Below are 16,677 nucleotides of genomic sequence, written 5' to 3'. Positions count from 1 at the left end.
GTGCAAGATAAACCAAACGTAAAACTAGTGAAGAACACATCATTGGATCTTTTTTTTTGGTTCTGTTTATCTTGGGCCACCTTATATATGCCTGCTTGTCTGCCTATTGGCCAAGAGCGCTTTCCTACAGCTAGTATGACACCTAGTGCGGGAATAGTAGCCGGAAGACGCGAGCTGGAACACACACTAAAAAAAAAGAAAAAAAGAAAGCTAAGCTAGAATAAGAGAAAAGCAAGGCTTAGGTATATACTCTGGCGTTTGCGACAGTTTCATAATCTTACATGATCTTACGCTCCTAGCCTTCCGTGTGCGTTCATTTATGCATACATATATCTCTTTTCAAAACAATTTTCTGGTACACTTTTTTCAGGCCATCTAATCGGCGCTCAGCCTCGCGTGAAATTGAAAGTGCTTTATACTGGCGACATATTTCGAAACGGTACAAGGCGGCTCCTAACATATTCCATGAAAGTGGAAAAGGGAAGCTGTTTTCGTATACATTCAACGAGCCGTCGCAATCTGCTCGTCGAATATGGCGGGTAAAGAGGCAGCATCGCACAATTGTGCCTCGGGGTTATACTCGGAGAGAATGGCATATTCTGTAAGAAAATCATCTCATACTTGCTCACCGCCTTTTTCGCAACGCTGCTTTATTTGCAAGAGATGAGAGTACATTGCTCAAGGCCTGAGCAGCGAAAGCTATTGGAAGTTATCTGATTCCCGTCTCTATGCGCGATGGTTATCACAAAGCAAACAAGAAAAACTATGTATCACGAATGCTGGGATTTTTTTAGGACATCATGCTGCGAAGTCATCGTAGAGCATGCTCATGTCATATGGCTAGCTCTAAGCTCGCATTCTGTAGTACATTCAGAGAAATATTCAGTCCGTCCATTTTAGGATATTTTCATTGCGAACAACATTCACGAGCAACAAGGTGTTTTTACATAATTCGCACTCACTGGATGACTGTCCTACCATATCTGGAAACAGCACTGCTCTGACAAGTTACCGTAAATAAACCGGCATTATCCAAGTCTCCACGACTATGCTATAGCCTTTTGTTATAAACAAAATTACGCCTCTTAGACTGCAGTGTTGGAAGAATATAAGTAAGAAGTATCAGTCATAAGGTTAGGCGTAAAATGTCAATGCAGAAACACAATGTTGAGAGACAGGAGAAAGACACGTCTAAATGTACTCTAACGAATAAGTTCTCACTTTTGAATGACGACCATGGAACGTTCCGTTTTTGGGGATGATGCTGAAGCTTTGCACATTTCAACGAATACGGGGATCCTCGATTGCTATAGCTGGAATTAAGAAGAAGCCTTTCTGTCATGCGTCGCATCTCTTGATTGGCCGAAGAAATCGAAGGCCAAAACAAAACTGTGTTGCTCAGTCACGCTCGCTGCGCACGTCTGGATTCGATATTTTCCACGTGATGTCAAGCATAGTTTTGCGTTCAACTTTGACGGAGTTTAAGTTTGTCGCTGCTTGGTATTAAAAGTAGCTCCCGATTTTTTTATCCCCGGGGGGGGGGAGGGGTTAATGGTGGGAGGGAAGGCTCGCGGCAAGATACATTTAAAGAAAAGTGAGCTCATGTTCCCATATCCGCGTGACTGCGGAAGTCTTATTTCATTTTGTCGTTACTTGCGAACGCTTTTGTCGCCAATGAATAAATATGCACGGCTGTAATAGTCCGTGCATAGAAATATATGAATAAAATAGGCGCAGCACCCTCTTTTCAGAACTACATTTTAAGTATCGGAATGCAGCGAGACCAGCAATATTCCTAAAAGTGCCGATAACACACATATCAATGCGCTGAAGTCATTCTTGCCTGACCACTTCAGAAAGAAGCTTTAGTTATATATCAGAGTTGGTAGAGAAAGAGAGTTAAAAGGGATAAAAGGGATATTGAGGGATATCTTAATAAGAGCTATACATGCTAGCGAAACGCTTGATTTGCTACTACAAATTATTAGGGCGAAAAGTGAAACGGAAAGAAAAATAATATTATAAACGAACGTCGAAGAAAAGAGGCATAAAAATGATCTTGCTCTCCGCTGCCATCTCCTGTTCACAGGGTGAACCATATAATTTCCTCAATGATATAAACGATGATAAAGCAAGCGACGCAGTTCCTGAACCTTTTGCGCTGGTGTGTGATACCATAACCCTATCGGCCTCAAACAAGTATACTTTGCATATGGTCAACAGCTGCACTTCAAGGACGAGTGCATGCACGAGGCGTCTAAAGCGTTCCAGGCCGGCATTATGCACGGATGTCAATAACATGCCCCGCGCAATGCGGCATTCAGATGCGCCAGCCTTCATTCGCCAACCTTTCTTCCCGTCCTACGTCCTGTAACTTCAGACTACTTCAGTCCGCTAAGTGCGCAACAAAAAGTTCAAAGCCAAACGCTTATGCATCTCGTTGACAAATTAAAAGCCGTTTAATAATAATAATAATAATAATAATAATAATAATAATAATAATAATAATAATAATAATAATAATAATAATAATAATAATAATAATATATTGACCCTTAAAGGCCCCTGTTGCGGCATTACGTAAGGCGGAAGCACAAATAAGAAAAAGCAACGCAGAAACGGTCGTTTAGAATTAAGTAATAAAAGAAATCATGACCCATTCCACTCTGTGAAGGTGGTTGACCGGCGAATCTGTTTAGCACACGACACAGAGGTGCCACATAATTTCGAACAAAGGTACGAAATCATTTATTGTTCTGATGAGTGGTGATCGTGACGAAAGGTGCGCACATTCATGTACTGTGTTGATCGGTGGTCGTTATTTCACTCGCAACTGCAATCACATTCTTTGATAATGTCAAATCGATGCACTTAGGCCGCTGGGTGGTCGATTGGGCCGGATCAGTGTGTCATCGCAAGGGATATGTCTGCAACACGGAACGCGTAAACTACTCCCTTTTTGGTACCGACACATCCACATTCAAATCACCGACGACAACAGGCGTAGTGTCATCGCAGCTAATTAACTCAAAGTGAAGCAACCTTGAACCTTGAACCTTGAAGGACTATGAGTCATTGCATTTTTGCTTGCTTGCGGTGGTATGAGCCATTGATCACGGTTTTCGACATGCTGTTCCGTATGTTGTATGTCGTATGTTGTAAGAATAAAGCACTGTTCGCTTCAATTTGCTCAGTGCTTGTAGCCTTTGCCTTATGGGGCTATGAGCCATTGCATTTTTTGCTTGCTTCTGGGAGCATGAATGTTTCTGGGGGTGTATAGCCATTGATGATGATAGTTTTTGTTCACAGAGAACAAAATTGCACGGAACCCTGGCCTTATACAGCTTTGCTGTAAGAAACATTCAGGTGAACACAACGGGTAGTATACAGTGACATTCAAACACAAAAATTGCAGTTACAATCAATGCACTCAAAGTATCACGAGCTGAAGTAGAAGGTAAAGTTTATAACACCAAGCGGGAAATATTCCCTAGCGGAATTCCTACACTCTAAAAACAGTTCTACCCTTTGGAGTGTATATTTGCCACACAACAATAATAGTCATCTGTCTTGCTTGCGTTTTTTTTCTTGAAAACGCTGTGCTTTTTACTTTCCTGTCGAGAATGCTCTGTCATGCTGATAACACGCATGCCGTTCCCGACTTGGAAGTATCGGGCTCGCAGCGTTAAAGAAAGGAAATGCCAGTAAGACAGATGACGATTATCGTTGTGTGGCAAATATGTGGCAAAAAAAAAAAAAAAAACAGCTACACCCCAAGGGGTGCAGCTGTTTTTAGAGTGTAGTGGTTGTCCTAGCTTTGCGTGAGCTACAAGCGTCCAGGACGACCGCGGTAATAATCACAGACTCTTTATCGTCGTGCACCTAACTTACTGCTCCAGGTGAGTCGCATATATTAAAGACTTTGTACTCACTGGCTCCAAATCATTTGCGGAGTTTACGATTTATATGGGTACCTGGGCGCAAAGCTATATTTATGAATCAAGTGGCAGACAGCTTGGCCAAGGTTTCCATTAGAGGCCGTGTGTTTACCCTTCTTTAAACAACATATTTTATTACGTCTGTCAGGTTTAGAAGACACATCCTTTTGACGTCAAAATCAAATCTAACATCAACCACAGAACTGCACCATCTACAATTCCCTTGGAGCAGGAAATTTTGGAAAACCAGACAGACGGAAGTGGCATTAAGGAGATGACGATGTCGAGTCCCCACCCCTAAATTTATACATGCACTGATCTGGTCTGGGACTTTCCCACTTGTGTCATTTCTCCAATGCATGGGAAACGATTGAAAGACTGCCGGCGTTTCTACTCTCTCAGAAAAAGGACATTACATATTACAATGTGACAGCTCGGCTTGCCATTGAACACTCCGGTACTGCTGTTTTCGGAGCGTCTGTGCTTGGGCACTTATGCAGGAATGAATGCATCGCCATAGAAAAATGCATTATTGAATCAAACCGATATGATTGCTGACCGTCCTATTCATTTCGTTATTCCCTTATTGCCTCATTTATAACTATATATACATTTTTTATATTGAATGTTTCCTTAGCGTCTCGGACATTAGCCGCTTTAATTTATTCATCGAAAATATGGACTTCTAAATTCATTCTTTTAACACGTATGTAAAACCTGCCCGACTCTTGGCGAATCCCCGTGAGCGTGTATGTGCCAAAGACATTAGGATCATCATAACCGTCGTCGTCGTCGTCGTCGTCATCATCATCATCATCATCATCATCATCATCATCATCATCATTATGAAAAGGCAGCGTAGACAAAAAACTAAATTAAATAAACAGTGGGGCTTTACGTGCCAAAATAATCTGATTATGAGGCACGCCGTAGTCGGGGACTCTGGAAATTTGCCCGACCTGGCGTTCTTTAACTTGCCCCTAAATATAAGTACACGGGTGTTTTCGCATTTCGTCCCCATTGAAATGCGGCCGCCGTGGCCAAGCAGCGTAGACGGCACGGCCATTACCTCAAAAAGAAAAGAAGACAGCGCGCGTATCCGGGAGAGAAAACGAAAAGAAGAGAAGAAGGAAGAGGGGTAAGGCTGACGTGGCCTGGAAGGAACGGGAAGCGGGGTGGCAGAACACCGCTAGATAAGGAGCAAGAGGTGCGATCGAGCACTTCGTAATTCTTTTTTCTTTAATGGTAAATGGAACTACCACGTTCTTGGCCAATAACCCAGAGTGGGTATGTGCCACTAATGTCTAGGCTCTACATCTACATCTACACTTAGCGCAAAGGCGGTGAACCAGCGGTGTCGGCAACGAAGACCTGAGCAGGAAGAGGACACCAGTGGCCCCGCACAAGTCTGGCTTGATCCTCCACGCCCCACGGCTGTGCTCCATGGTTTCCGACTAAGGCTCGGTCCGAGGTTAACGGCCCCGTCCTACGCTACGGTGGGAACCTGACCCTCGCCGACGGCAACGATCAAGAAGCCCGTTCTACGCGACGGCGACAACTCCTCAACAGAGATGCCAGTGGTCCACCAGGCCACACAAAAGCACAAAGCCGTAGCGGATACGTAGGCGCCACATCGTATTTGATTTGTTAGGACATATGCGGGAAATGCGAACTGGATCGCGTAGGAACTCATGAAAGATTGCGGAAAACTGTAGATACCAAATTTACAGAAACTCAGTGTAACTTTATGAGTGGGCTTGCGTGCATTTCATGTGGAGTTGTGTATTGTGCGTTAATGTTATAAATGTGTCTTGTATGTTGCCTATATTCATTTATTGTGCGCCGGGAACCGTGATAAAGGAAAATATGCTAAAAAGAGAAATACTCCTAAATACGTTACACAGCAAGACTCTAACTCTTTGTTAGTGTAAGCCGAAATCTGGAAGGATTACTTTTGCTTAGTATGTGTTCAGGTAAACTATTTCACTTCTCAATGGCTGTAGACAAGAAGGAGTTATTGAAGAATTTAGTTGAGCCGTGAAGACGTTGAAGACTGAGGGAAATAAAAAGACGACGCGGAGTAAGATATGATGGCAAAAGAAGCGAGTCGCGTAATTGTCTAAAGTTGTAATAAAGCTTTTTAAGTAGACATAGGCGATAAATTTTTCCGCGATATTCCAATGAATTGATGTCGATGGATAATTTGGCGTTTCCAGCAATTCTCCGATAGTCGTACCGGGAAGTAATAAATCAGACTGCGCGGTTCTGGGTGGTTTCCTTCAAGTAGGTCAACAAAGTACGCATAGTAGGTGTTCCGTATTGCCGATGGGAATTCCAGTTATGTACAGATAAGTGTCTCGTAGGCCGGTTTACGGATCACAAGGGCTGAGAGTGAAAGGGATCATATCGTGAATCCAAGGAATTTATTAGTTGCAGCAGCCAGATTTCGGATATGTTCGGACCATGTAAGTTTGCTAGTGATTGTAACGCCAAGGTACCTCACTGTGTGGATGAACCTTCTGAACTGGTATGAGTAAGGGTACGAAACCAGAGAGTGTTTCTGCGATATGCACATGAACTTGCATTTTGTGACGTTCAGATGGATGAGCCACTCGGCGCACCATTTTTCAAATGTGTTTAGGTAGCGCTGTCGTTGTCTCATAACTAGTCGTTTTATGAGCTTATACGGCGGTAGAGCATGAAGGAATCGGTTAAAAGCCGGATGGATGGCGGAATGCCAAAAGGTAGGTCACTAATGAAAATGAAAAATAAAAGAGGTGTCCGAGGACTGAACCTTGCGGCACTCCAGATAATACTTCGGTGACCGTAGAGTGACGATGCCCAATTACAATCACAGTGAACTGTGATCGGCCACTTGGGAAGCACCGGATTCAGCACAGGAATAGTGGGTGGAGACATAGGCATAGGCAAGTTTCATTCTTAGTCTTTCATGAGGCACACGGTCAAAGACTTTGGAAGAGTCCAGGTAAACTAGACCTGTTTGGAAGAAGCAGTCTAGGTTTAGATACAGGTCGGTAGTGAATTCAAGGAGCTGAGTCCTAGTAAGAAGATATGTTGATTCCTGAAAAGGAAGGAGTTTGCTTCGAGATGAGAGGAAACGTAAGAATAGATTATGTCTCGAGAAGTTGACAGGCGATACAGGTAAGTGGTAACAGACGGTAATTTGAAGGATCAGTTCGGTCACCGCTTTTGAAGACTGGGACAACTTTACTTATCTTTCAGTCGTTACTAATTGTACTAGTGGTTATGGACTTTGATGAATTTAGCCGGAGTGTTACCAGGACCGGGAGCGCTGGAGGATTTAATATTGTCGACCAGAGCCAAAATGCCGTCAGACGGAATGTCAATGGGAGGCATGCGCGAAAAGTTGCAGTCGGGAAGGGCACGCTTATTTAGGGTGGGTTCTAGTGAAAACAGAAGTAAGCATTCAGGCCATCGGATCGGTGCTTGGTAGGGACAGGTGAGCCATGTGGATATGCCAATGTTATGTTGTGAGAAGCGCTGTGGTTCATGGGTAAGGATTCCGAAAATTTCTGTGGGTTTTCACGAACGATAACCAAGAAGGTCATCATGAAAAAAAAATCTTCTTCCACTGCATGAATGATTGATTTTACAGGCGGAGGCATGCGAAATACTGTTCCCATTTTCCCATTTGAAGTTTCACAGTTTAGCTGCCCGAAAAAAAAAAAAAACGCTTCTTATTGCTATCAAGCTTTCTTAGGGAGTTGGTGAAATACGGTCTACCGGTGTCGCCACGAATGCGGACAAGGGGCTCGTATTTTTCGACAAGAGACGGTATTTTCATTTTTTTTTTATAAAGTAAACAATTTTGTTCTACCCTTCTTGAGGAAGCGGACTGCTTAAAAAACACACAAAAAGTGTCTAATTCCTGATTGATTTTCGAGAAGTCTGTTTTCTTGCAATCCTGGATGTATTTGGTTGAAGGCTGACTGACGGGTACCTTAAATGTCAGGTGAGATAACATCATCTTATGATCGCTAAGGCCATCGACAGACTGCAACGATTGAACAGCGTCAGGACTTTAAACTTGTTCCAGGAAAGGAGAACAAAGGATAAGTAGCCAGCAAATACATTATTGTTAGAAAAGACATCCGTATATGTTATGCAAAAGCCCAATAACAACAAAAAAGAAACGAGTATATTGTGTTCTTAATCTCTTGGCATACACCACAGTGAAGGATTGAGTATGCGCAGTAAGAACACGGATGCTATCGTTAGCGGTAAAAAGTAATCATACATAATGATTACAAGATAGGAAAGACAATAACTACGAAAATATGAATAACATAACCAAAACAAGAGAGGGAAGCCGATAAGCATGTCTGTTACGCGTGCCCACCAGAAGCATTGCTGAAGTTGAGGCACGCACAGCGAAGAGCCCAGCTGCTCTAGCAACACACTTATATTCGCCATCCGATATAAACTGGGAATAAGTCTTCGGAAATGGAAGTAACCAGAGAAGAAATTCAAGGATTGTTTATCGCATGTAGAGAAAAAATTATTCAATGAAAGGTGAAATGGCGGCACGAAGTGAGAAAATGGTCAATTAAGCATCTCCGCTTCGTTTCGTTGCTACAGAAACAGAAATCAGTTACTTTGCCATCGCATGAAATTTTCAGGAAGCACGTCATGCAGTAAGAACTAGTGATTGTGTGTATCGTCGAGCCGCTGGCTGTCATTTGTCATTTTCAAACGCAGTCCTATTTAGGCTAGTAATCCTGTAAGCGACTAGTCCTGTGGCGCTTCTTAAAGAAAATAGAAAGCTTGCTTTCTACAGCAGTGGAAATGATGACGCCTCGGCGTAAACAAACTTTGGGGGAAGTGTTTTACGGTGCGCGGTAATTGTGCAATAAAACCCAGCAATTCCTGAACGCTTGTTCTCCTAAGTGAGGCCATTCGGAAGCTATCAGCGAGTACGAAACGATGGCCGCGCATGGAGTGTGGGAACACGTGGAATAAGTGAGATCAATATAAATAATTCAATTCCATATTATTTAGGTGGCTAATGGGATAGATGGTATTTAAAAAGGAATAGGAAGAATGACAAGTCTAAATAGCGCCTACTGGCCTTGTTGACTATGTATTTGTGCACAAAAGCGATTCACCTTTGTTTGCATTATAGGTAAGCATAAGACACGCAGAATCTTATTTTTTTATCGTGTGAATAGGTGTTTACTGCTATCAGCAAGCGAATTCCTGAAATGCCGCGGCGCAACCATGCACAAAATTAACTTGATCAACATTAGCATTTCGCACAGTATATAAAAAATAATGTTTCGAATCAGTCATCAGGTACAAAACGCTGCATGGTCAAAGCGCACCAAGTATACTTACAATTGCCACCGCAGCAGCAATGGTGGCGGCTGTCTTGTAGATACTATTACCCTTGCGTCCTTCCTCTTCAATTCCTGTTAAGTTATCCATTGTGCTCGTAGATTAGCGGACAGTCGTTGAGACGGAGCGGGTAGGTGTGTCAGCCCAGCGAAGGCCTTTGAGGAGTATCTTTCATACACAACACTGCGAAGGCAAACGCAGACCGCTTCACGAATGGCTTCAACTCGAGACACTTTTGTGAACCGAGGCTTATTCCTTGGGTCCACGGGCGCAGACCCGACGCCTGAAACAACAGGGAAGAGGCGGGGTCCCGAGTTCTGAGCAGTTTCGAACGTCCGTGTGGTCGTCCACTCGTTCGAGGCGTTTCCACTTTACGCTACGTCACCTCCGCATTATGTCGACGTCAATGTTGGCTCTGCATGTTGTTTTCCCGAGGCCACTCCGCAAGAGAGCGCGTCCACAGTGAAATCACACCTGACACTCTTGCAGAGGCATTCGGGTGCCCACCTATGCGCGTCTGCTCCTCCGACAGCTTCAACACTCGTCGTCGGCCAGAGAGATAAGGCCAGGCACGCCAGGAGTAACCTCCCCCCCGCGCGCGCTACGCACTTCTCGCTTCGTGCAGATACCCGCATGCCCGCGAGCACGCTCGTTATCGAGCGTTCTCGCTGATAAGATAAGCCGCTTCCATAGAACAAAATGGGCGAGTGCCTCTGGAAGCTGTGAAGCTTCGTGGACGTCACATCTGCAGGGCGTTGCGTGCGTGCGTGGAGGTCGTCGCATACTTGTCGGCCTGGAATCGAAAGGCGCACGCGCGTGAGTCTATCGAGGCTTCGCCTATCGGCGCACCGTGGCTGCATAAAGTTCGAGGTCGACAATGCTTCCCAAGGCGCGAAATTGTCGCCAGGAGTGCCTCTGACGCAAATCAGAAACCTCGAAAGCAATGCGTGTCTTACCGCCGCGTTTGGTGTCGCACGTTCGCAATTTTCACACAGGTAGTTCCAGAAATTCAATTGAAAATCCAAATATGCTGTATTTTACGTTTTTTTAACATATTAAGTTTTCGTGAAGTGAAAGAACTGATGAACTGCTATGATAAAAAAATAAACATAATCTAGGGATGTTGCAAATTCGAAGAAATAGATTTGTTATATCGGCAAAGTGCATTTTTGAATAGGATAATACATTTGTGCTGCGAACGCACGCACGCACGCACGCGCTCACTCACTCACTCACTCACTCACTCACTCACTCACTCACTCACTCACTCACTCACTCACTCACTCACTCACTCACTCACTCACTCACTCACTCACTCACTCACTCACTCACTCACTCACTCACTCACTCACTCACTCACTCACTCACAGTGAGTGAATGGCTAGGATGTCGTCATTTATTCCGAGAGTTCAGGCCGAAAGGTGCTCCTTCCAAGAGCATGGTTTAGCAAAAGATCAGTGAACAGGACTTTTGATAACACCAGGTTCGTGTTTGGCCATCTACATATAGTGAAAGCGGGATAACAAAGTTAACAGGTATGCATTGTATATGCGTTATCACGCTCGCCGTCTTTTTCTTTTAATGAGTAAGCATTCTTTGGCGAGTACTCTAAAAAGATCACATACTTTGGGTGTGCCCATCCAATTCCCCCCCAAGAACGATTATTCCGCAAGCTCACGCTTGAGACCTGGGAGCGTACGATGAAGACTGATGACCCAAAATGCCAAGTCATGCTGGCAGAGTAGGCTAACCGCGTCGCGGCCACATGACATCCACGCTAGCTCCTTTGCTAGGGTCTTAATAAATCATACGCCTGAAATAAAGTTTAGTTTTTTCTCTCTCTCTCTCTCTCTCTCTAGCAAAATCTGTCCCTCCCATGACGCTTTATTTCTGCAAAATCAATGCGTAGTTGGTCAAGTTAACACATGTAATCGTTATCATAGTGTAATAGTAGATGATTGGTAGCGTTAGAAAAGAAATGCTTCTGATTGTGATTCGAACCAAGGACCACAGCGTGGCAGACCACAGCGTGTCTTTGTGAGCCACATTGACAGGTAGCATGAGAAAAAAATAATGATTATGTCGCTGTCGCCGCATCAAAATCGTAACAAAAAGGAAAATAAAGAAGTTAACAGATGTAATCGTTATAAAAGTTCTCGTAGATGATTGGTAGTGTCAGAAAAAGAAAAGCTGGTTACGTCTTCGTCCCTGCGTCAAGGTTGTAATAAAAAGGAAAGTAAAGAAGTTAACACATGTAATCATTACAATAATGAAATAGTAGATGATTGGTAGCGTTAGAAAAAACAAAGAAAGAAAGAAACAACAAACTGGTTACCTCGCCGCCGCCGCATCAAGGTCATTACAAAAAGAAAAGGAAAATAAAGAAGTTAACACATGTAATCGTTATAATAGCGTAATAGTAGATGATTGGTAACTTAGGGAAAAAAAAGCTGGTGACGTCGCCGTGGTCGCGTCAAGGTCGCTACAGAAAAAAAAAAAGCTATGGTGTGAAAAAAAAAAAAAGCCGCTGGTGACGGGGTTTCTGCTCAGTTCATACGATATATCTGCAGAATAAATGCATAATTGGTTAATAGATGCAGTCGTTATAATAGTGTAATAGTAGAATATTGGTAGCGACGGGTAGACGTCCATAAGTTAGCTAAATAAGTAAGCAAAAGCGAAGTAGCAGCCGAGCCAAAGGATGCTTACGCATTAGTAGGCAATTCTCAGAATTTCCGTAGAATTTTAAAATTTTAATTTGTGTGGTGTACCGTCCTCAGACAAATACTCAAGAATGTGCGGTCGGGGCTTCATTGCCTGGACGCCGAAGCGAACATCAGCGACAGGAGTAACGGTTTTGTAATGGGGTAACGCAATGTTGTTCTGCCAAGACTGAAGTAATTTACTGGTACAACTGCGTTAGCAACGTTGTCTGGAGAAGAGGAGGCTGTTCCAAAGGAACGAGGATGTGTCGCAGTCAGCTGATGACAAAAAAAAAGACAATAAAGGTTTGTGACGCCGTAAAGTGAGCACCATCCACACGCACTCTGACAAGAGAGATACTTTTCACTTTGCGATGTTGAACAACAAAGCGGGACTTCAATCCTCCTCCTCTTCGCTACCAATTCTCCGCTCTCCGGCTCCGCACTGCTGAGCAAATGGCACTACCAGTGTTGTTCCGAGCATGGCCACAGAGCGCCCACACTAGGGACCCCGCGTATTCACGAAACCAGTTCAGCCGAACGGCTTCAAATCCCACAGGCCCGATTCGCGCGTTGACACCTGCAAGGACGCCATTGCGTTGCATCCTCGTGTTTGTCAACGACTCATCTTCAGTCACAGATGCCGTGAGCATCAGGAACAATAACTATGTTATCTTCACTGAAAAAAGGTGTGGGACACGTATTCACAAAATTCTTTTGTATAGATAATAGTTTCCTGGTTGGCCGACCTTTGCGCGCCCGCCACTCATGATAGCAATCGGCGTGATAACGAGACCGTTGCCGTGGTGATAATCAATCACGGATGGCGCCATAACTGTAACAGAGTAGGCGGAGGCACACTGCTTCTAAGCTCTTGAGTTGTACCCCATTTAACCCTCAGTAAAACGGCAAACTGGGCGAGTTTTTGAGCGTTCATAGCTATACGAAAAGCGCGGACAGACAGAAACGAGTGACGAACACAGGACTAGCGTCTAACCTACGGAGGACAAGTTTTTGGAATAACGTTTTCAAATTTTTTGAACCCACTTGTACCGAAAGTTGTGATTATATGAAATGTGATCCCTTTACTGTGGCTTTGCTGTGGCTTTACCCAACGACACGACACACAGCGCTGTGTGTGTGTCGTCTCGTGTGCCTTCAATGTTCCGTGTAGTCATGATTGCGCTACAACAAATTAGGAGACGACCTACCAACAAGCCCATATACAGTAGCTATACTCTCAATGTTCACGCGGGATGCTCGTGATATCGTGATTTCCATGGTCAGCGCAACGCGGCTGGCATAGACTCGATGTTCTGGATTGCTCTGCTGTACTTAACGACGGCTGTTATTTCTTTAGCACCCACCTCTCCTGCTGGCTTTATAATTATCCGTTGAATGACTCGCAGTCGAGCTTGATTCGCAAGGTGGTTTACGTCAGTTTCATGAATGTTGGAAAGGTTAGCTTTCCCGTAGGACCGACATTGTGTAGCAGAACTCAACTGTAGCGCAGCAGAAGTGCGAGGTGGTCTAGTTAGCTGTCGTTCACCTTTGGCGGTAAAACAAACGCGTCAAAAGACAAACGACGAAAAACACGCAAGGACAATGAGCAAAGAATAGGCACGCCTTCTGCGCTGTCCTGTATGTTTGTTATTGATCGACAACTGTTCTTCCGCCACGCTTCTTTCCAGTCATAGATGAAGAAAGATTGAAATAGTATGTAATTGCTCAAAAAGTTTACTGTAGCAAAAGACCAGTGCTATTGCCCAAACGGCATCTTATATCTTGCTGTATCATCGATATCCTTAAGTGTTTTATTGCCATAGAAATTATGTGGACACTCTAGGCGCATTTCTGCCATCAGCGTCGGCGTCGCCTTGAGGTTCCCGATAAAGTGCAAGGGCGATAAAATCATCGTCGCGTGCCTTATGCTGCATGTGCGAGTGAAAGCGTGCGCGGGTGAGCCGGCAAACGCGGCTCGATGGGCTCAATCTCGCGTGCACGAGCAAGGAAGGAGGGCCGGAAGCGTGCCCTCTCTTGTCGCTTGCGAGGCACGGGGTGAGACGAGGGAGGAGTGGCGTTCTGCTCCAGCGGCTGCTGCTTGCGGCGCGGACCTCGTCGACGTTTCGTTCGCATTAAAGCGAGACATGCAAGAAGGCCAATTCATCACCCCGGCATTTCAAAGCGATAGCGTTAAGGAGCCGGTGTCGCAGAAAATCCCGCGTCGGCACCCGGTGTCACACGCCGTGTCGGCAAAAGGATTTTCGAACCATCCATAGCCAGGCCTTCCATGTGACGCAAGCAATTCACTGAACTAACTGGATTTCTCAAGCTAAAATACGTTGAAAAATCTTAAACTGTGACTTACACACAACCTACAGACATGATAGCTCTCAGATTGTAGTTTGACTATACGAGAAAACGTAATTATGTTACGCGAAAACTGAAAGAAACCCCTTTTCCAGCGTTTATACCATCCACAGACTAGCCGCGGCGTCCGCCATTTGCACGCGCCGGCAGGACGGGCTGGTGATTTGGCAATATTTATGCTTATTTTTCTCCTGCCTTGCGTTACTAGGAACAATAATGTTGAGCAGGGGGTAACTTTGCCGTGCCAGTAATGATGTTACAGGAAGGAAGGAAAGAACCGTACGTCTATTTAGAGATGTCCTTTAATGGCGGAGCCTACATGCGTAGAGCAGCGAAAAAAATATGAACTCTTCTTCGTCGTCTCCAAGGTCACCATCAGCTTCCTCTCCTTCCAACATTACAGACTGTGACATCGCCCCCATCGGAAAAAGCACCTTATTGGTATGGCTCATTAGTCCGAGAAGAGTTCGGCTTGAGACGGCTGACGTGGATGATGTCAGAGGTGGACGCACGGTGGCATCCAGTGGAGACACTTCATATGTGACAGGGGTTGACACCTGGTGGAAGATGCGGTAAGTGCCGTAGTATCGCGAGGAGAGAGCCTCCGAAAGACCAAGACGTCGATTTGGAGACCAAATTAGCACAAGAGCCCCTGGTTCGTATTCTATGTCGTGATGGCGCTGATGGTAACGGCACTTCTGGCGTGTCTGTGAAGCAGAAAGACGAATGTGGGCAATCTGGCGTGCTTGGATCGCTGTGGCTATGACATCCCGACTGTACTCTGTGGGCGAGTTGAGTGTATAGTCGAAATGATTCTCGAAAGGCAAAGTCGGCTCACGGCCGAAGAGGAGATAGAAGGGTGAGTAGCCATGCAGCTGTGTTGTGGCGCCAGGAATTCTAAGCGAACGTGACAAATGGTAGAGAAGTGTCCCAGTTCCGATGATCGGAGGAAACATACATTGCTAGCACGTCAGTTAATGTGCGGTTCAGGCGTTCAGTAAGACCGTTAGTTTGAGGATGGTAAGCGGTGGTAAGCCTGTGTTTAGTAGCACATGATCGAAGTAAGTCATCGATGACTTTGGCAAGAAAGTATCTTCCGCGGTTGGTGAGAAGTTGACGAGGTGCAATGTGGTGTAAGATAACGTCGTGAAGTAAGAAGTCAGCGATGTGTGTAGCGCAACTGGTCCGTAGGGCTCTAGTAATAGCATAGCGGGTTGTATAGTCCGTAGCGATGACAATCCACCTGTTTTCGTCATTTGATATAGGGAACGGTCCAAGAAGGCCAACACCCACGCGAAAAAAGGATCGGTTGGTATATCCAAACGCTGCAGCAGACCAGCAGGATGCACAGCTGGTCTTTTCCGGCGTTGACACGACTCACACGTGGCAACTTAGCGCCCGACGGAGTGGTTGAGACGGGGCCAGAACAAACTGTCACTGAATTCGGTCATAGGTCCGAGAGACGCCAAGGTGTCCAGCGGTGGGAACGTCGTGGAGTTGCTGGAGTACAGTCTGTCGAAGATGAGACGGAATGTCGGTTAGGAGCTCGGGCCCGTCGGGGTCCATGTTGCGGCGATACAGGGTGTCATTCTGTAGCACGAACATGTGAAGGGATGGGTCAGACGGATCGGAGAGCAGGCGTTCGATAAGCTGCCATAACGGTTCATCGCGTCGTTGTTCAGCACCAATGTCTTTCAAGGCGAAGAGCGAAAGAACGCAGATCGGTGCGACATCCACTAAACCGACCGGTGCATCGACGGCATGACGAGACAGGCGGTCGGTGTCCTGATGTAGACAACCAGACTCGTGGACCACAGTGTATGTGTATTCCTGCAGCCGCAGGGCCCAGCGACCGAGGCCTCCGGTGGGATCTTTGAGGGAAGAAAGCCAACAAAGGGCGTGGTGATCGGTTGTAACTCTAAATGTTGGACCATATATGTAGGGTCGGAAGTTCCCCACCGCCCAAATGAGGGCGAGATACTCGCGCTCGGTAGTCGAGTAATTGTGCTCGGCCGGAGAGAGGAGGCGGCTGGCGCAGGCGATAACGCGGTTGTGTCCACATTGGCGTTGAGCTAAAATTGCGCCGATGCCGTAGCCATCTTGCGTTAGTGCGGAACTGCGGATTGATGTCGGAGCGGAGGCGTCAAAATGGGTGAAAACAGGAGGCGTGGTGAGCAGCGTGATGAGCTGCGAGAAAGTAGACACTTGTTCAGAGCCCCAGCAGAAAGGAACGTCTATCTTGAGGAGGTCAGTCAGGGGACGGGCAACATGCGACAATTTTCGACAAACCT

General features: G+C 45.5%; 1 protein-coding gene across 2 annotated transcripts in view; it reads right to left on the bottom strand.

Annotated features, from left to right (window-relative positions):
• Positions 1-9,917, bottom strand: part of LOC142578875 (uncharacterized) — a 76,896-nt gene extending 66,979 nt beyond the window's left edge. The window contains exon 1 of one of the 2 annotated variants that reach the window (XM_075688540.1): positions 9,315-9,917. In XM_075688540.1, coding sequence (XP_075544655.1) covers positions 9,315-9,404 — 90 coding nt within the window. In that variant the 5' untranslated portion in view covers positions 9,405-9,917. The remainder of the gene's footprint in view (positions 1-9,314) is intronic. The other variant, XM_075688539.1, reaches the window with a different exon arrangement.
• Between the last annotated feature and the right edge of the window lie 6,760 nt (positions 9,918-16,677).

Source organism: Dermacentor variabilis, chromosome 4, assembly GCF_050947875.1.
Source record: "Dermacentor variabilis isolate Ectoservices chromosome 4, ASM5094787v1, whole genome shotgun sequence".
Classification (NCBI taxonomy): domain Eukaryota; kingdom Metazoa; phylum Arthropoda; class Arachnida; order Ixodida; family Ixodidae; genus Dermacentor; species Dermacentor variabilis.
This window is presented reverse-complemented; position numbering and strand designations above follow the sequence as displayed.